Source organism: Pteropus vampyrus, unplaced genomic scaffold, assembly GCF_000151845.1.
Source record: "Pteropus vampyrus isolate Shadow unplaced genomic scaffold, Pvam_2.0 Scaffold19, whole genome shotgun sequence".
NCBI lineage: Eukaryota > Metazoa > Chordata > Mammalia > Chiroptera > Pteropodidae > Pteropus > Pteropus vampyrus.
The window spans coordinates 5836233-5856943 of record NW_011888800.1 but is presented as its reverse complement, the minus strand read 5'-3'; the positions used below and the strand labels follow the sequence as shown (position 1 = coordinate 5856943).

The window sequence follows — 20711 nt, the reverse complement described above, 5'->3', positions numbered from 1 at the left end:
AGACTCATAAGCTATTAGAGTTTGAAGAAACTTTATCAGAAGAAATTGAGGCCCAGAAAGAGAAAGTGACTTGCTCAAAAATACACAGCTGGTTATACCAGTAGCACTGAGGCTAATATCTCACCTTTTGGGTACAGAGAGTCACATTCTCAGAGCAGAACAAAAATAGCCTTGCTGGAATAGTAATTTTGTTTTCTTAAAAATAAAAAAAAATCCTTTTTCTGCTTATGAAATTATTGTATAAAATTCAGGAAATACAAAAATATCTAAGAAAAATAAGATAAAATAATTAAGATTTTTTAGTATCGTTACATTTCCTTCCAGTCTACTTCTCTGCAAATACATAAACACACGTGCACACATAATACATATATGCATACATACATACATATATAGATATATACATAGTATATCAGTTAGAGTTCTGGGCAAGAAACAGAAAAAACACCCAGCTTGGATTTGGAAGATAATTAAATAGAGGCACTATTTATGGATTTAAAAGAGCCAGTAAGAGGTGTTGGGACTCCCAGTGGATAGGGGGAAGAAAAAGTGTATTGGAGTTTAGAGAGCTTTAGAGCCATTGTTGAAGAATTGGCCACCCAAAATTGTAATCACAGAGGACGTGGGCAAAGGATTAACAAACTTTTCCCCTTTCAGCATGAGAATTGGAGCTGTAGTTAATATTCTGTTTCCCTGGCAATCTGATAAAAGTTGGAATGTCAACAATGTTAAGAGGCAACTTCACTTCACTTGCTGGATTGGGAGAATTATGAAGACCTGATGGGGAAGCTGTGCTTTGGGCTTTCCTAAGAGCAGCGATTCTTGTGGCTGGGCATGTCCCTTGCCAGGACCTTGGATGCTGTGGCTATGGGATCATCTCAAGAGATGATGCTCCTATGGGATATGATGAAGCTTTTAAGCCAGGGTAGCTTCCTTACCCCTTGTACATGTGATGACACAGACTGCAGCAAAAACTCTCACAGAATAGGGATACCTGACACTGCCTTTCTGTGTTTCCTGTCCTAAATCCTTCTGAGTAGACTGGCTCCAAGTGTAGCCTCTTTTTGTCGTTGAGCATGAATTTGCAGTTGAATCTAAGAAAACTTTCCTGATGGGCACCTCAAGCATACATCATTGCTAAAAACAATGCCACAGCAGGGAGATAAAGGGGAAAATACTCCAAGCTCTTTTTTCTGCTGCCCTCCGGTCTCTTAATACTCCTCCCCCTACATTGATTAAACCTAACCACAAGACAGAGGTCAAGCAGAGAGAATCTGGTTGTCCCATTTTGTGTCAGGTGCTCACCACAGTGTGTTTATCATCCTCATGTTGATGTATATTTGGCTATATGATAAAGCTGCTATGAATATTTGTGTATAAGCCTTGAGTCACACATTTTCATTTGTCTTGGGTAGATTCACAGGAGTATAATTGCTGGATCATAGGATAGACGAACTTTTTAAGAAACTGCCAGTTTTCCAAAGTGGTTGTACCATTATGTACTTCTCAACAAAGTGTGAGAGTTCCACTTATTCCAAACCTCTCCAACATTTGTTTGGTGTTAACAAACTTTTTCATCTGGACCACTGTAGTGGCTGTGTAGTGATATTTCACTGTAATTTTAATTTGCATTTTCCTGATGACTTAATAATGTTGAAGACTTTTTCATATGCTTTTTGCCATTCACATATCTTCTTTTATGAATAATCTGTTCAAGTTGTTTTAGAACTGGGTTGTCTTTTTATTATTCTTGTTTATGTCATTATTGTGTGAATACTTTTTTTTTCATACAAGCTGAAAGTAGGGGAGAAAAATCTTTCAGCCAGGTTGTTTTTATCATCTTGGAATATTGTCATGAAATGAAAGAAACCTTGGCTACACAGGAGGCTTAACAGAAAATAAAGAAATATAAATATGAACTTAAAAGTAATCTGTAAAACATAGGTGGCAAGCATTCTCTAGATTTAATTGGAGATTAATCACACAAAAACTTGTGTGATTCAAGTTTTTTCAGACTTTATCTTATGATATTTTTCTCTCAATATGAGGCTTGCCTATTAATTGTGGCTTTGGATAAGCAAAATTTAGAAATATTGATGAAGTCTGATTTATAAATTTTTTTCTTTTTGTCTTTTCTTTGCCTATCCAAAGATAAAAGAAAACATAGTTGTAGAATATTAAAAGGATGTCTTATTTTCTTTTTAAAAAATTGATTTTCATTTAAAAATGAAATCCAATTTAAATTTTTTTCAGATCACTATGTTCTATAGACTGAATGTTTGTGGTGCATACCCCGTCTCCCCTCATTCATATGTTGACATCTAATGTCTAATGTGATGGTATTTGGAGGTGGACCTTTGGGAGGTGATTAGGTCATGAGGTTTGAACTCTCATGAATGGGATAAATGCCTTATAAAAAAGACCCACAGAGCTCCCTTGCCTCTTTCGTCATGTGAAGACACAGCAAGAAGACAGCCATCTAGGAACTAGGAAGCAGGCCTTCAGCAGACACCAGTGCTTATGCACTTTCAGGATTATAGTTTGTGTTGGGATACAGAGCGGGATAAGTCATGGTCCCTGTCTGAGCAGTGACATGTGGTAAGTATGATGAGAGAACATGTGGAATACCAGAGAGAATAATTGCCCTTCCGGGATATGTCAGGGAATATTTTATAGTGGAAATATAAGAGTCTCCATGAAGACTTGAAGGGAAGAAGCATGGAGTGGTGGAGAATTAGCAGTAATGAATATAGCTGAGGCTTTGGGTGTGAGATACAAGCAATGGGAGATGAGACTGAAGAGATAGGCAGAGCCCAGGCCACAAAGCGATGAAGACTCTGCACCTTGCTCTGTGGCTTCTCCGTCATGGGTAGAATGAATGGGGAGACAGGAGTCACTGAGCCCAGTTAAGAGGCTCAAGTAGTAGCTCAAGTCGGTAGTTCTCAAATTCTCAGGTAGCTGAACTTGAGTTTGTTAGTCTCCAGCCCTTACCTATTAAATTAGAATCTCTGGGGTGGAGGCTGGGCCTGTGAATATTTTCACAGGTTCTGTAGGTAAGTTTGCAGCACACTGGAGTTTGAAAACTACTGGTTCAAGTAAATGAGGATGAGGCAGTGAGAAAGAGAGAAGGGCCTTGATTAAAGAGGTATTAGAAAGTAAATGGTGACCATTCTCGATGACCAAATATATGCAAGAAATGAGAATGTAGGAGGATTCTGGCTTGAACAACTTCAAAAATGTCTTCTATGTCGGTCATCTACATGGCAATGCAGAGTAGGAGACCTGTGGGAGAAAAGATAGGAAGTTTAATTATAGATATAGTACTGACTTACTATCAAGACATACCCATTTATATCACCTAGAAATAATATTAACTTTGGGAGAATGTGGTTCTAAAAATACAAATATTGCTGATAATAATAAAATACTTTCATTATATAATGCTTGTTCTTTTCAAAGGACATATTTAGCTCATATTTGTTAGGCACTAAGATTTGTTGCATGCCTAGTATATACTGTGATGACTTTTAGGCTAGATATTGTTATTATTACTATTATTATCATTATCATTTTGCAGACAATGAAACTGAAGCTCAGAGAAGTTAATTGATTTCCCTAAGTCCATCTTAGGAAGCAGGGAGAGCCAGGATTCAAAACTCGTGATTTTTCCAAGTCCAGTTCTCATTTCACTATTACACAGCTGCCTCTCATAATATGGATGGGCGGTGTTTTTTTTAAAATTGTTATTTATATATGATAAACTTGAAGTCCAGAGGAACTGATTTGCCCAAGATTCCAAGCTGATAAGTACAGAGCAGGGACCAGAGCCTAGGTTGCTGTTTCCCAGTCACTGCTCTTTTCCCTCTAACTGCTTTCTACGTGAGTGAGTTTATTTCCATCCTTGTTTTATGTACAAGTGGACCTTTCCCTTCTCAAATAGGAAGAGTTTAGAGAATTATAAATATCATTTTTAAGGGAAGAGATATTATTTGAGAAGCAAAGCCAACCTTCAAGTCTCAATGGCTTTAGAGGGGTATGTGATGGTACATTTTCAGCCTGTGCATGAATTTTTTTCTTTTTTAATTAGGAACCTGACAATGGTGATGATAGAAATATGGAAATAACTCCAGGAGAAAAGATACTTCGGAACACCAAAGAGCAACGGGATCAGCAAAAGCGGCTGAAAGAGATTGATGAAAAGCTGAAAAAGATGAAGGAAAATGTGGTAAGTCTTTTTTTATTTACAGTTTGATCATAACCAATAATTGTGTTAAAAAAGGTTCCAGTTTCCTTTGACTGTTTTATGATTGTTTTTATGTGTTAAATCTGTCAAGAGAACTGATATGGGAATTTATCAGTAAGAATTTGAATAAAAGCTAAAAATACGATTTATAGAACTTAAAATAGTGTTACACTTAATTTATGTAACATAATAAATCTGTGGAATACTATTTGAAATCATTATAATGATTCATATAACTAATAGTCTGACAGTGACATGAATGTTTTTTTTGTGTGGAAAAATTTGATATTTGTTCCCCATAAAATCATCTTTATATATTGAACTTATCACTTAAATACTCCCACCTTTGTTCATAATTCATAACATATTATTACTCATTAACTATAATACACTCTAAATCCTTCTTGAACTTATTTTATGTTTTAATTACTTGCCATTTAAAGACATCATTGCTGACGAGGGAAAGCTCTTAAATGAAGTAAATTGTGAGCTGATTGATATTCTGAACCTATTAGGAATGCTCTGTAACATTATGATTTTCCAGCTACCCATGCATGTTTTCAACTAGATATTTGGTTTTACCTAAAATTAAACATGACAAGGCTGAACTTGTGATTCTACCTACATCCTCTCTGCTAGGGCAGGTCTTGCCAGCAGTACCTACTTTCTGTCTCCTACTAAATCCTGTTATCTTGGGTGATCTTCATGCCTCATTAAGTTTTAGCCAGTATGTCTAATTTGTTGCCATATTTACCACAGTTTGTTATGGCTCTTTGAAAATCTCTTTTTTGTCCTAACTTGTATCACCCTTCTCTCAACATTGTCACCTCCTGTCTAGCTGCTTATAACCTCATCGCTCTCTTCTCTCGTTATTCCATTTTATATGCTGCTCCATGGGAGTAACATCAGGTAAGTGATTTCGATTAAATTCTGATGTCCTCAGAGCTCTGTGAGAGTGGGCGCTAATCTTGGCTGAGATTCTTCACCCCTTATGATCACATCCTGCCGAACTGCTCTTACTATTTGCCAGCCATGGACAGCAGCACTGACCTGCAGCCTAAAAGATATCTATGTCTATCTAATGAGAGTCAGGCAACAAATCTAAAGGGAATAAATGCATTGTGTTTCTCTTTATAACTCATTTTTATTTACTTTTCATGGGCAATTTAATGGGAATTATATTTCAGGGAGACTCTTTTTTTTTTTTTTTTTAATTTTTAGAGGGATATTTTTCTCCTTGGGTCTATTGAATGGGGAAGTAGTAGAAGGAAGAATGGTTGGTAGGTATAAAGGGGCTTTTGGTCAATCGTTGTGGTGGCGTTGATGGGGCATTTCAAACTTGATGTGGCAAATAAAATGTTTGTGGTCTGACTGGTTTTGGAAACTCTTGGCACTTCTCACCCCACATCTGCCAAGCCAAGGCAGGCAAAGCCTATCATTCTCCATGAATACTTTCCTGATTTCTAATCATTTATCATATGCTGTGGACATGTATCTGTTCTTTTCTACTATGTCTTTATCATTATTTAATTTTTGACTCAAAACCTAGGTCCTTTAGGAAATCTTATATTTTATTCCACTTTCATGAATACTGGCTAGACTTAAAGAGATATGATAAATATCAAGAGTTGGTTGTTATCTAAATGCAAAAGAATAATATGTAAGTATAGAAGAGCAGTTATTATGTACCTACTATATGCCAGGCACTGTTCCAAGTACTTTACGTTTATTAACTTATCTAATCTTCACAGGCACTCTAAGAGGTAAACACTACTATCCTCATTTTATAGATGAGTAAATGGGGGCATGGAGAGATTGAGTAACTTTCTCGAAGTTAGAAAGCCAGTAAGTGGAAGAGATGGGCTTCAAATAGTTAGCTTTAACAACTGCGCTATACTGCCTTTCTGGCATTTATTTACTTCACTTTTCATTTTTATTATTGTTTTTTTGATGATTAATGTATGATAAATTTGTTATAACCAGTAATATTCATGGGCAAAATGTTTAGAACCCCTCATATAAATTCACAGTTTTGTGTTTTAAAGTGATCTCTTCAGAAACTGGTATGTAGTTAATAAGGTGTGTGAGTATTGATCTATACTGTTTTTATGTTTTAATTACTTAGTGTTTTATAATAACCTATGAATCATATTGTGTATTGTGTGTGCACTTTTGAGGGAAGATACTGGGTCTGCCCCAAACTCTGTAAAGCCTATTGTACCTCACAAACTTTTAGGTACTTTGTGAATTGAGAATCTGGAGACCTGAGTTCTTTTATCCGTGTTGTCTGGAACCTGCTCTGTCACCTTGAATAAGTCACTTAGTCACTTAGAGACTTGATTTTCTTACTTTAAAATCAAGGCATTAGGGTTAGATGACCTTGTCCTTTTGCCTGTGATGCATGGCATACTTATTTTTGGTGAGAGAAAATGTTATTTATGATATCTAAAGCTCAGTTCGTGTGCTTCCTAAATATTTAGTAATTTGGTTTAAATTTTCTATTGCAAGTTAGTTTTGGAAGTAACACTTTTTATTAAGGAGAATGTAAGATTGTCTTTTATATATGTATAAAAGTTAGTCTGCCATCTATAGACCAGAGAATATGATTTCTGAATGATAGCTTCTGGAAATGGCTAATTTTGCAGTTTTGTCTTCTTCTCCCTATGGCAATGGGATATTGTTTCAAGATCACTGACTTGGGTAAAAGAAGTAATCTGTGGCCATTGAATTGGTGATTTAAGGATCAAATCTGTATTCATTCTTATGGATGAAAGAGAGAAAGAGAAAAAGAGTGAACTAGTGGGCAAAGTAAGAGCCCTGGTGGGGGGGGTACTCCTGGAGTCACCTGGATCCCAGGATTGATTTGTCAATGAAGTCTAGAAGAGTGACTTAATTCTGTGTTTCAAATGGTGGCCGAGGCTGTGAATACACATTTGTCTTGGTCAAGATTGGTTTAGAAAGTGAGATTCGATTTAGTCTGAAGGTGGTGGTATTGTTTGTTAACAATGAATCTAGGTAGTAGGAGTAGGAGCTAGAGGAAGTAGGCATGATGAAATGAGGTTAGGGCTCACAAATGTAATACAAACTTCACTGGGCGTGCAGGGGCCCTGAATACCAGCTGCATAAGTAGAGGAAAGATGAGCTATGGCTACTAGAAGTAGCATATCGAAACAAATCTTTAGGATTTGCTCAGTATAAGTCAGCAGTGTAATGTAACTGCCATAGTGTACATTAAGGGAGAGGTAAGCACAAGAGATCATATTTGTATGGTAGAATGATAAGGATGAGGATGAAATTTAAAACCAGGTAATATGAAGGATTGTCGACGTGACTGTGTATTTATTTAGCCTGGTGAAGAAAAGGTGTGTGTGTGCGCACACGCTTGTTGTACAGAAGGAGGGATGGGAAGGTTTGGTTGAAAGATCACACATGATAATGTCTCAGAGAGAGTTAAAGGACTATCATTTAAAGTATTAGTTTTATTCTTTATAGTGTAGAAAAAAAGCATGGTGATTGGGAGGCCATAAAGAGACAGATTTCTGATAAATATTAAGGAAGAAAGTTAGAATTATCTCATTGGAGATTGTCTGGGGCAAGGTTTTCAAATTAGGCTGGCGTAGCACTTGCTGGGTAGCTGTAGAGAGGGTTTAAGTATCAAAAGGGTGGCTAGATGGTTTAGGTCAGTTTCTCCAGCACAAACAGGCATTTTATGTATGGTGAGAATGTGGAGGTGCTTTGCTTTGAGCTCTTTTTCACATGTGGGGGGAGGATTTGCACTGAGTCACTAACCTGTTGCGTAGTTGTAGTATTGGCTTTGACCATGGATGAGAATTTCTCTGTCAGGCTAACTACTTGTATGGAGATGATTTGAAATGGTAGAATCAAGAGAAAATGCAAATAGCCATACTCCTAGAATAGGCAACACAGGACAAACCCCACAGACAACCTCTTAATTATTTGCCTTACAGTGTGCTCTGGTACCTCTAACCCCCGATTTTCTTATCTGTTGTTTTGGGTGCTCTACAAGCTTCTCTGCCCATTCAGTCTTCTAACCCCATTCTGCTTTATATTACCTCCCTTGGTTATAGTCCTGTTATGTAAGCTTTTATATGTGGCACATAGGGGTTAGGAGCCAGACACTGGAGCCAGACTGCTTGGGTTTAAATTTCAACTCTGTACTCACTAGTTCTGTGCCTTTGGGCAGGCTTCTTGACCACTCTGTGCTTTGGTTCCTTTATCTGTTCATTGGGGACAGTTATAATTATTGCCTACCTCATAGGCTGTTATGAAGATTAAATAGTTAACATATGTAAAACTCTTTGAATAGTGTCTGGCATGTTTTAGGCGTTACATAAATGTTTATTATTAGTATTGCTATTGTTTTTAAGATTATTAATATGACATTTACATAGCTTGTTTTTATGATAAAGAAAGGGAGGAAATAGTATATAGAGGATGATAAGCCTTGGAGAAGAATCAGAATGCCCTTTTTCTGACTCAGGATGAAAGAAGGGAGGGATGGGCTAGAAAGGCAGGTTTAGAGATGAAGAGAAGGTGAGAGAGGTCATGCCTGAATATTGTCTGCTCTGTAAATTAGAGATCATGCCATATGGTCATAATGCGAGGGTAGAATAGGGATGTGGCCTTGAAGCAGGATAGAAAAGAACTGTGGGAATGAGAAAAAAGCAATGGTGAACAATGAAGACAGCTCAGCTGAGTTTGGAAAAACTCATCATGAAATGGAGCCAGTCAGCAAGGCTTAGAGTCTTCTCTGATGGCTCTCAGCAGTCTATCAAAAATGGAGAAAATGGTCATGAATTGAGACAGAGGTGAGAATAGGTTGGATGACTGCAGTGGAAGATCAAGGAGGCAAGGTAATTGGTGGTACTTATGAGACCATAATTAAAATAAAAATAAGAAACAAATGTAATGTATACCTCAGATACCAACTGAGATCTCTTTGACCTTTTTCAACCTAGTTGCATAACTTATTTTACACACACACACACACACACACACACACACACACACACACACACACCATACATAATAGAATACCATACTGCTATCAAAAAAATGAGATAGATGTATATGTCTTGGAAAGATGTCTGTGATATAGTATTAAGGAAAAAGTTGCATAAGACAATGGTCAGTATGATTCCATTTTTATTAAAAAGTAAGTCATAGAAAAATCTGGAACAGTATACACCAAGTGCTAACAGCGATTACTTTTAGTGGGAATAGGATGGATAGGGAGGTAAAAAAGGGAAATTCACTTTTTATACCATACACTATTTAAAGGGAGAAGTGTATTGGGATTATGGGTGATTGTTATATTATTTTTAATACTTATCTCTGTAACTCAACTGTCCATCTTATACATGTGTTACATTTGTAAACAATTAATGTTTAAAATATGGAGAGCATCGAAGCATGGAAAGATCTCTACTTATCGTCTCTCAGTAAGTAGTCTTTATGCATTTAGGAAAATAGAGCAAGACAACACAAGGAATAATGTTCTGCCTTACCAGTGATTCAAATTCATATTCAAACCACCTTTACCCATTATATACTCTTATCAGACCAACAAAAATAATGATAAATGTGGTATAATTATATGTCAATGGGAGTGGTGTGGAGGCAGGGACAGCTGTATTGAACATTATTTTAGCTTTTTAAACTGATTATTTTTCCCCTTGAAAGTAATTGGTCTATTGTTATATTTTTTACCTACATAATTCCACTTTTAGGAATATTTCCAAAGAAATCACACTCAAGGAAAACCAAACCAAACAAGAAACAATTTAAATGCTCTCGAATAGAATGCTAAAGCAATTATACAATCTTAACTCATTTATTACTATGATAGGATAATAAAAATAACAGTGTATGTATTTGTCAATACAGGACTTTTAGTTGAAAATGGGTGATATAAACTATAAAAATAAAAATAAAAATTCTAGATAGGTTGTAAGTATCAACTATAACTATGTAATGTGTGTGTGTGTGTGTGTGTGTGTGTGTGTGTATAACAATCTGATAGACAACAATCTGAAAGGAAATAGGATGTATTATTAACTTAGCTTTATTATTTTCCACTTTCCATTAAATTATTTATATACTTTTAATCCTTTAATATAGTGATGGACTTTTTCAATAAGTTAAATAAATAATAATTTATGCTTGGTCCAGTTCTTCTGAGAGTGTTGAGTATTCCATTGTGATATTAAGAGCAAGGGGGTTTTTCAAAAAAAAATAAAGAACATCTTTAACTTTTGGGTTCGGTAAAAATGCCTTTAATGAAGTTGCATAATAATAATTCTAGCTTGCACAAATCAAAATAATTCAGTTTTAGTTTTTGCATTGTCCAAGGAAGAATCACCAATCTGATGTCGTCTCATTGACTCCTTTAATGATAAAATATTCTCAAAGATTTTTTGTTAGTATTGTTAGGAAAAGCTTTCCACGGTTCCAGTCATTTTAAATGCATTGACCATACTTTTTAGGTCTTTATTGTGTCTCTTTTTGATTCTCAGTTTGAATTTCATTCATTTTTTTCATCGTTTGAAGTCTCTACTATTTCTTTCTGCATTCTTTCCCTTTTCTGTTTCCTGGAAACCACTGAGATTGGCCTCGTTTGGTGAACTGCATTGTCATTATTGCATCAAAATGTTTAGCACTCTAAGCCTTGTTGCTGAGCATTGTGGATAAGAATGTGGTTCACAAAAGATGATAAGTTCTTGTGTTCTGATTCTTATTTCGACATGCTCTTGCCATTTAACCTAGTATGAGAATACATGGACCCCAATCAGAAGACTGGAGGGTTTCTTCTGCTTGGTGAATGGATGGAGGATCTACTTCAATTGCTAAAGATGCCATAGATTGGAATTATAGAATATGAGAGCTGAAGGGACCTTAGAGGTCATGTGGGGCCAGTTCTATGGATTAGAAAGCAGTCTTGAATGGCTAAATAATTTTTCAAAGACTGACAATTAGTTACTGGTAGACTTGGGCCAATCCTCAATTCTTTTGACACTTCCACTTGTGAACTTTTCATTAAATCCAACCTCTTTAAGTTATACCTGTATATAGTTCAGCTAATTTTCAGCTAAGATTTGAGGCTACCCATAAACGTGGGCTTCATTCTAAAACCTTTAAGCTGTTTATACATCTTTTCCAAATTCAACAGAACTCAAATCTGACGTGTTTGTGGTTAAACTGGAACACTAATTAGTGTGCTTTAATATTTGTATATTAAGTTATACCTGAGTTGGGAAAGTAGCTATACTCTTTCTTTGGTGTCATTGTTCAGAACTGTAGAAGTCATCTTTTTTTTTTCTTTTCATTTTAAACAGTTTTTAAGAAGATAGATAAGATAACATTGATACATAAAATTGGTATTTTTATAGAGTGTACACCCTTTGTTTTTATTCTTTAGGTAATAACAGGTGTGTGCAATAATGATGCAAAATATTCAGCTGTGAAATTTTGAGAGCGAGATTTGTATATTAACAGTCAAACAAACCTTAAAAAATTTGTTCTTATAAACACAGGCAAAGAAACACATTTTGAAACATGTAGGACATAAAATTTGCAGAAGCACTTATGTATTTCTACATCATTTGATGCAGAAAGCTTGACAAAACTTCCTGCAACTGAATAGTATCATTTAATGACCGAGAAACAGCATGTAGCCGTTATAGGTACATGGCTGGTGTTCAGAAATGATTCTGGAATGAATAAATGAGCCAGTAACCTGGGATTCTTAATTATATACAGTTTTATATTAGAAATAGGAAAAAACCATGGCCTCGCAGCTAGCCCCTGTGCCAAGTCTCTGAGTCCGAGAGTTTTGCTAGCTCTACGGCAGACTAGATGTTTAGAGAAACTCCTTTTAGTAGAGCAAAAATAAATATGCTGGATAAAATGTATTTTTTTTAAAAGTAATTTTTAAAGCATAGCTGAGCTGGCAGAAAAGCATGGAAATTCCTTGGAAGACAGAGATGACAAGATAGTTTGAATCAGGAGGGGTAAGTGGCCACTGGAGGCAGCATTTGTCACTGACATATCTTTTGATCTCCATTTGCCTAGAGCCTGGGTTTTACAGACTGAATGTAGGGGGCTCAGGAGACAGAGCCCAAGGCTGAGGAGGTCAAATAGGATCTCCCAAAGAGAGTTGGCACACCAAATGGTTAGAACCTCAGTGGATGAACTAGAAAAACTGCTCAGAAGAGGGAGTGGTGGAAATTTATATCTTTATATCTGTATCTTTATCTGTATCTATATCAGTCTCTGTGTATCAGCTTTGGTTGTGGGTGGAATAGGAAACAAAAGTCTCCCATGAGACACAAGTCTACACGAAGGTAGGTTTTGGGTTTGCGTTTACACTACTTGTAGGGCCTGAAAGACCCCAAGCTGAATGTTCAGTTGAAAGTACTCTTAGGTCACAGTACTCCTGGCTCCTGGTAGAAGGAAAGGGAAATCTCACTGGAAGAATACAGTTTAAATCTAGACTTTAAAGAATTTCCACAAATAAAGTTTGAGGACTATGAATTCACAATAAAGACACCCCCCAATTCATAAGGAAATAAGTCAGAATAAACAAGAGTTAATAGGAAAAACGCACCGTAGAATCAGTTTCACATAGACTGCAGTTTGGGATGGCCCGTTTCAGAATGTAAAATAAGTCTGTTTAATATATTTAAAGAATTAAAAGGGGCTTTTGAGAGTATGGCAATGGAAGATTTGAAATGGAACCAATTAGAACTCATAGAAATGAAAATATAATGAAAGTGGAAATTTTTGGAGTTAGACTTTCCTTGATCTCTGCACGGGATCCTGACACATACTTATTTCTTCCACATTTTTCCTGTAGCTTTTCTAAAGCTTTGTATCATCCTTCTTGTGAGGACAAACCAGTGTTTTCAAATCAGCCAGAAAAAAGTTGTTATGTAGCTTTTCTAGAACAGCACACCAGCCTTGGACCTGTAGAGCAGAAGAAAAAGAAATATAATCACACACAATCTACATTCGCAAGAATACATCACTGTTATTTTTTTCCCAGTAAGATGGATTTTTTTCCACTTGTTTATCTGTCTTTCTTACTGCTGCTCCTAACTTTAGCTCTTAAAGTGTTAGCTCTTATTACTTGAACTTTTTACATTGAGCAGTTTTTAATTGGAACACACACCAGATTTAATAAAATTTACTCTCTGATGCATTACATTTTTTTAATTGGCTTTATTTTTTAGAACAGTTTTAGGTTTGCAGAAAAAAGTCACAGAAAGTATTGAGTTCCCATATACACACTCCCAATTTCCCCTATTATTAGTGTTTTATCTTGTATTAATGTGGTAGAACTAATGAACCAATATCAATACATTATTATGAATTAATGTCCATATTTTACATTAGGGTGCACTCTTTGTGTTTTATAGTAATATAATTTTAACAAATGCATAATGTCATATTGCTACCATTACAGTATCACAGAATAACTTCTTTCCTTAAAAATCATGTGTTCCACCTATTAATTCTTCCTCAACCCATAGCAATCACTGATTCAGTTTCTCCTCTTTTTAACAATATTTTGCAATAGCGTGATATATTTCTTACAATTGATGAGCCAATATTAATGCATGATTACATAGTTTACATTAAGGTTTGCTCTTTGTGTTACATTCTATGGGTTTTGACAAATGTATGATATGCACCTACAATTACAGTATCATACAGAGTAATAGTTTCATTGCCCTAAAAATCTTCTGCGCTCCACCTATTCATACCTCTCTCCCTCCCCCATGAATCCCCAGCAGTCACTGATCTTTCTACTATATTTATAGTTTTCCAGAGTGTTTTATTTTTACAGTCTTTGTAGTTCCTAGAATTGAATGATACAGTATGTAAAAATTTAGATTGGCTTCTTTCACTTAGCACCATGTGTTTAAGAGTTATTCATGTCTTTATGTGTCATAACAGTTCATTTCTTTTTATTAACGAAAAATATTTCATTGAATGGATGTGTACCACATTCACCTACTAAAGCACATCTTGGTTGCTTCCAAGTCTTGGCAATTAAAAGTAAAGCTACTACAAACATTCAAGTGCAGGTTTTTGTGTGGACATAAATTTTTAACTTATTTGGTTAAATACCTAGGACTGCGATTGTTGGATCCTATGATAATCTATGTTTAACTTTGTAAGAAATTGCCAAACTGTATTTTAAAGTGGCTGTACCATTACATTCCCACCACCAAGGAATGAGAGTTCCCGTTGTTCCACATCCTTTGTCAGCATTTATTATTGTCAGAGTTTTGGATTTTAGTCGTTTTTATAGGTATACAGTGGTATCTCATTGTTACCTTAATTTGCAATTGCCTAATGACATATGATGCTGAACATCTTTTCATGTGCTTATTTGCCATTTGTATATTTTATTTACCGAGGTGTCTTCAGATCTTCTGCCCATTTTAAAATTGGATTGCTTGTTTTCTTATTGTTGCATTTTAAGAGTTCTGTATATATTTTGGATGGAAATCCATTATCAGATATGTGTTTTGCAAATATTTTCTCCTAGTCTTTGGCTTGCATATTCATTCTCAATGCATGATACATTTTTCACTGCTTTATTTTCATTATAAATAAAAAAATTCTGGAATATAACTTGAAAACAATATGAAATATTAGAGTTTAAAAAATATTAGTTTGAACTCTATGTAATTGCTCTTTTTATAGGTCAAAAATGATAGAGTATTCACAATTTTATATAGTTCAATCTAATAGAAGCCAATAATTTTTCTCTACAGTCTTCTGTGTGTGCACTACCCATCGGCAACAAACCGCTATTTTTGTCTTTGAGATGATTCTAGAAAAAAAATTAAGCTCATATTAGAATTAAAAGCAGATGTAGATGTTATAATCACACGGACTTAATTTTCAAAGACAGCTCTGGTGTCAACTGCTCTGGTCGCTAACCACTGAAATATCTCAGTTATTCTAAGACTTCTTGCCACTTAAAGCTCATTTTAAATGGGAGCTCACCTAGAAATGGCACAAAAATCCTGTGTTCTAATTTTTGGTTAAGGAAATCTGTTCATTCTCTGCAGAAGCTCAAGAAACTTTGTGTTACTTAATTCTGCTGCTAAATTTATGGGGATCCAGTGGGCTGCCTAGTGTAATAGTGAGTGCCTTGTATGGACACTCATAGACAATCTTTCTTCTATGCTCAAAAAGTCATAGGATATTTGTAATAGTTTTCTTTGGACCTCCAAATGAAAAGCAATGGGCTAATCATTATTTTGAGGGACATAATTCATGACAAGATTTTATAAACCATGGCAGTCAATGATGTTGCAAGACTTTAAATAGTACTGTTAAATAGAAAAAAACAAATCCAGATTTAATAAAATGCAAACATACACATTTCTATGTATTTATGTATATACTCTCTTTTATGTATAAAACTCTCTTTTAAAGGTGGAGTATAGAGTCAAGCTTTTGATTTCCTGGTAGAGGATAGAACTTGTAACAAATATGGTAACATAAGACAGAATAAAACAAGTGACATGAGAGAAGTGCGAAGAAAGTTCTATATTTGTTCAAATTAGGGAATGATTATAGTGGAGAGATCCAGAAAGGCTTTGTGGAAAATGTGAAATCTGAGTTGAATCATGGGGAATGAGTAGGGCTTAACTTTGTGTAGATGGGGATATGCATTACAGAAAGAAGATACTTTGTGGAAAATGGCCAGATATGGGAAAGCTTGGACCATTTTAGGGAACAGTAAGCAAGTCAGTAGCAATTATGGACTAATCATCTAAAGTTTTGACTTTATGCTAACGACACAAAAATACGAGACATTTTAGGGACATGAATTTTGCTGAAGCAAGAGTTGCAATCATGCTTTCTGCAGGGCTCTCGTTTGCGAGAGTCAGTGAGCGCCCCCTAGCTGCCGGCCCAGCATCCACAGCCAACACAGCTCTCTTAGCTTCAACTTAGCAGCACATAGACCTTAACTCTTGTGAAGTATAAAAATCTATGTTTCTATGTTTTTTTTTTTAATTAAAAAATGCTCTTCTAGTGATTGAGATTTGCAAAGAAGGCAAAGATAGTGGTGTTTACTAACAACAACAACAATGCTTCAGAAAAATGTTAGAGTAGAATGCTGAATTTGGTTTTAGATCAGATTAGTGACAGGAGTTTAGAATTTTGCAAATGACTTGGGACAAAATTCTTTCTGTTACCAACAGTCTATTTTTATCCAGGTTGACCGGAAGGGAACAGAGGAAAATAAAATCATAAAAGTAGAATGAGGCCATATTTAAGAGCAGGCTATGGCAGGCTGATAAAGTTTTCTGAGCAGCTTTTTTGATATCTGAATTTTGCTTTTATAAAATTTTTTGAAAGTGTTAATTAAACTTTTGCTATCAGCAAAGATGGTGCTGAAAGTTACTATAAGGATGATTCGAAGATGTAGTAGTTCAGTAAAGGAAATGATCCACATAATAGCTGTTACATTCTCAAGGCTTCTCTTCTCTCACTTTTGTACTCTCTATTAAGACTGAAGATTATGTTGGATTTTTCTATAATCTTCATCTCCGTAGGTATTTTTCTCTCTAAAAGAATTGTAATTGTTTGTTATAAAAATAGTTATGGTAGACATTACTAATTGCCTACTCTAAATTTATTCACCCTTCTTTTTTATTGATAGAACTCTGAGACAACTGTTTGCCTATTTAAAAATACAGATTCCTTTATATCTAGGGTGGTCATGTGACCATTCTTGTCCAATGAGATAGAAGCAGACATATCCTGATAAAAAGAGAAAGACTCAGCTGACATATACCCTTTGCCCTTCATCCTTTTTCTTCTTCTTGGTTGGAGCATAGGAATATTGCCTGAACCTTCAGGTGCCATCTTGAGACCACGAGGGCTGGGCAAAACGATAGAGTCAGTGATGACATTGTAAAGCCACTGAATCACCCCTTGTCTGCTAACCTCTGACCTATTTCTTAAGTAAGAAAAACTAACTTTGGTTATGTCAAGCAGGTCATCTGGTTTCTTTTATCAAAGCAACCCTAACTGATACAGTAGCCTACTTCCAGTCAGGTATAAAATGGCTAATGTTTCCTGCTAGTGCACTGAGGGAATTAAGAGAATTAATGAACTTTGCTGGGGAATTGGTATGGCACTTCAGTGTGTCTGTCTTTTAGGAAGTGAATTTTAACCCCAAATTGAAAGTTATATCTTCCACTAGTGGAGCAGACTATACCTTTTCCCTATTGCTAAAGTGTATATGGCACAGAGGGCAAAACATCAAGGAGAAGAACACTGATCACAGGGAGTACAGAATGCTCAGATTCAAGTTGCACAGGACTTTCCAGTAAACACAGAGTCATTCTCAGGGAAAGCGAGTAATTACTGACAGGCATTTTCAGAATGTGGAGGGAGCAAAACTTCTGCAAAATGCCACTGGCGAAGACTCGCTATCTGCAGATTTATAGCAATGGTAACAAAAATCTTGACATGATGAGCTAACATCTTAGATCAGCACTGTCCAAAGAAATACAATGCAGATCATATATGTAACTTTGTCTTCTAATTGTCACTTTTTAAAAAAGATAGAAACAAGCGAAATTATGTTCAAGTCAATATATCCAAAATATTGCTTTAATATGTAATCGATATAAAATTATTAATGAAATAATACATATATTCATACTGTTTTGTGCATTTTAATATTTATTCATATTTAAGTTTGTGTATTTTACACCAATAGCACATCTTGATCCAGACGAGTCACATTTTAGTTGCTAAATAGCCACACGTGACTAGTGACTACTGTATTAGGGCAGTTTTAAAGAACAAAGTGATTTATGTGTTATGTAGATATATTGGTTTATTCTAAAAAAAAAGAAAAATTTTTCATCAAAATTCTAATTATCTGGAGTTGTAGGAGAAATAGGCATTAGTAAATTTCTAGGAGAATCTCACAATGGTAAAGAAAAGGGTCCTATGGAAAGTATCCAGCTATCTCTTCAAAGTTGAGTCTGACCTGGTTTGTTAGATACGATTTAAAAAAAAAATGATGGCCAAGAAATTAAAATTGAAATTAAAGATTTATTGAAGCCACATGTGTAATCTTGGAAACAGAAAGAATCCTCTCAATTTCACCCCTTAGGTTTGCTAAGTAGGAAAATGTTTGTGTCTTTTTAGCATAATTCACAATGTCTATCTAAAATGTTGGGACTTCATTTAACTTATTTTACCATTCTGCTATGATAACCTTTTCCTTAAGTTGAGAGAGATGAGAGAAGAAAAATTTGGAGAACACAGAGAAGGCTTTATTACCCCATCTTTCTAATTGTTGACCTTGATATTAGCTCAGTTTGTATTTGATTGCTGAAGTTAGAATATCTCAATAATCTTTCTTTGGGCATAAGATTTGCTAATGTGATTGTTATTTGCTCTGGTTCATTTAATGAATGAAGTATTCTGAATTTTTCTTTATTTTTTTTTTGGTCAACAAGCATCCGATACTCTTTTACCAGCGGCAACAGTCTGGTGTTTCAGGTCCCACCGCTATTGAAACACCTCCCATTGGTGTATTTTCAAATGTACTAGAGAACATTTTTAAAGGGTCTCTGTAGATATACAGGAAGTTTTAGTGTTTTTTTTTTTTTTTTTTTATAACTAGAAACATACTTTGTGAAGACGAAGAGTCCTCCCAACTAGAAATGATAGGTGACTGCTTCTAAAGATAAAAAAGGAGAATTTGTTGAAAGATTTCTTTAATTATAAAGTAATTATGCTAATCTGGTTACAACCTAAATTTATTTTCATAGCGAAAATAGCTTTTGATAGAATTCAGGCAACCCAGAAAAATAAAGAAAGGAAAAATCACCCATAATGTCACCTCTTGAAATGACCTGTAATACAACCATAGTTAACCCTTGGCCATTATCCTGCCTGACGTTTCTCCTATTCACATGCTCCCCACATGCTCACAACTTTTACCACCACACAGGCACACCTTCCTCCCCTCTTCTCTCCTCTCTGTATTTCTCTTCCTTTTCCTTCCTGCTTTCTTTGTCTTTTTACAAAACTGGGATCATAGTCTACAGACATTTTATAGCCTGTTCTTTCATTTAACAATACATTATGGGCAAATTCCTATATTAAAGTATATACCGACTTCATCATTTAAAATAGTATACTACTTTATGAGTGTATCTATTGAGCAAGTCCTCTAGTTGTTTATTTGTAGTTATGTTCAGTATTTTTGTTGTTATAAATCACGATACAGTGAGCTTCCTTGTCTATGCATTTGTTGAATTACTTTCTGAGGATAAATTCCCACGTGGAATTGCTGAGTCAGAGTATATGTATAGAGAGTTTGGCTCTATGTTGCCAAATTGCCCTCCAAAGATGACATTTAATTTATACTTGCACTAACAGTGTTCTAGAGTGCTACATTTATACCAATAGTGTTATCATTAAAAAAACTTGCTGATCTGATAGTTTAAAATGGTATTGTTGCTTTAATTTGCATTGTTTTTGGAGTGGGGAGAGTTAATAGTGTATTTGGACAGTGTATTAATAGTGTATTTTCAAATGTTTATTGGCAGTTTGTATTTCTTCTTCGGTAAAGTACCTATTTGTATTTTGTTCATTTTTTTTTATTCAGGTTTTTTTTTCTATTTTATATAGGTTATCTTTATATGTTTAGAACATATATTCTTTGTTACATATGTTACAGATTTAACTATTTCAAAAAAGTTTATTCTACTTACTGTTTTCCAGTATTGAAAAAATTTGCAAGGTACTATTTTTCTAGCTTATTATCATATGGAATCATTTGTGAGAAATACCTGTTGGCTGTTGCAGCTTGCTTTGTGTTTCTCAAAATGATCCATCAGGAGTATTTATATCCTTTCACGTTTAAGCCTGCATCATCTCTAGAGTATGTTTTGAGGAAGTAATGTCAAGGAAATCACCATCTAATTATGTTCTTGCTAAAGTGTCTGTTACTAGCTTTGAAGTTTGCAGCTAATCTCTTCTTAGCTACATTTCTTTGGATCTAAGGTTTAGATAAGCAGTGACAAGTAAAAACATAGAAGAATGTAATTTCTTTTCTTGAGAGAGTCTGCTTTTTCATATTTCAGTTTAATGTTAACAACCGAGAATTAGCAAACTCATTGTTTTTATTTTTATTTATTCTATCTCTACATCATATGAAAACACACATAATCAATATCAATGGTCTAAGATTATCCTTCAGAAACATTTCTTAGCCAGTTACTCAAGCAATATCCTGTCAGTGAACTCTATTTCATAGAATATTAAGATTTCAAATACCTGTTAAGTCATACTGCATTATATATTTAAATGTTGAATGTTTTCACCACAAAAAAGAAATGATAACTATGTGGTGTGATGAAGGTAAATAGCTAATGTTATGGCGCTAATT

At 35.0% G+C, this 20711-nt stretch overlaps 1 protein-coding gene across 1 annotated transcript in view; it reads left to right on the top strand.

Annotated features, from left to right (window-relative positions):
• Positions 1–20711, top strand: part of FSIP1 (fibrous sheath interacting protein 1) — a 176976-nt gene that overhangs the window by 57787 nt on the left and 98478 nt on the right. The window contains exon 10 of the mRNA XM_011354897.2: positions 4088–4225. Coding sequence (XP_011353199.1) covers positions 4088–4225 — 138 coding nt within the window. The remainder of the gene's footprint in view (positions 1–4087; positions 4226–20711) is intronic.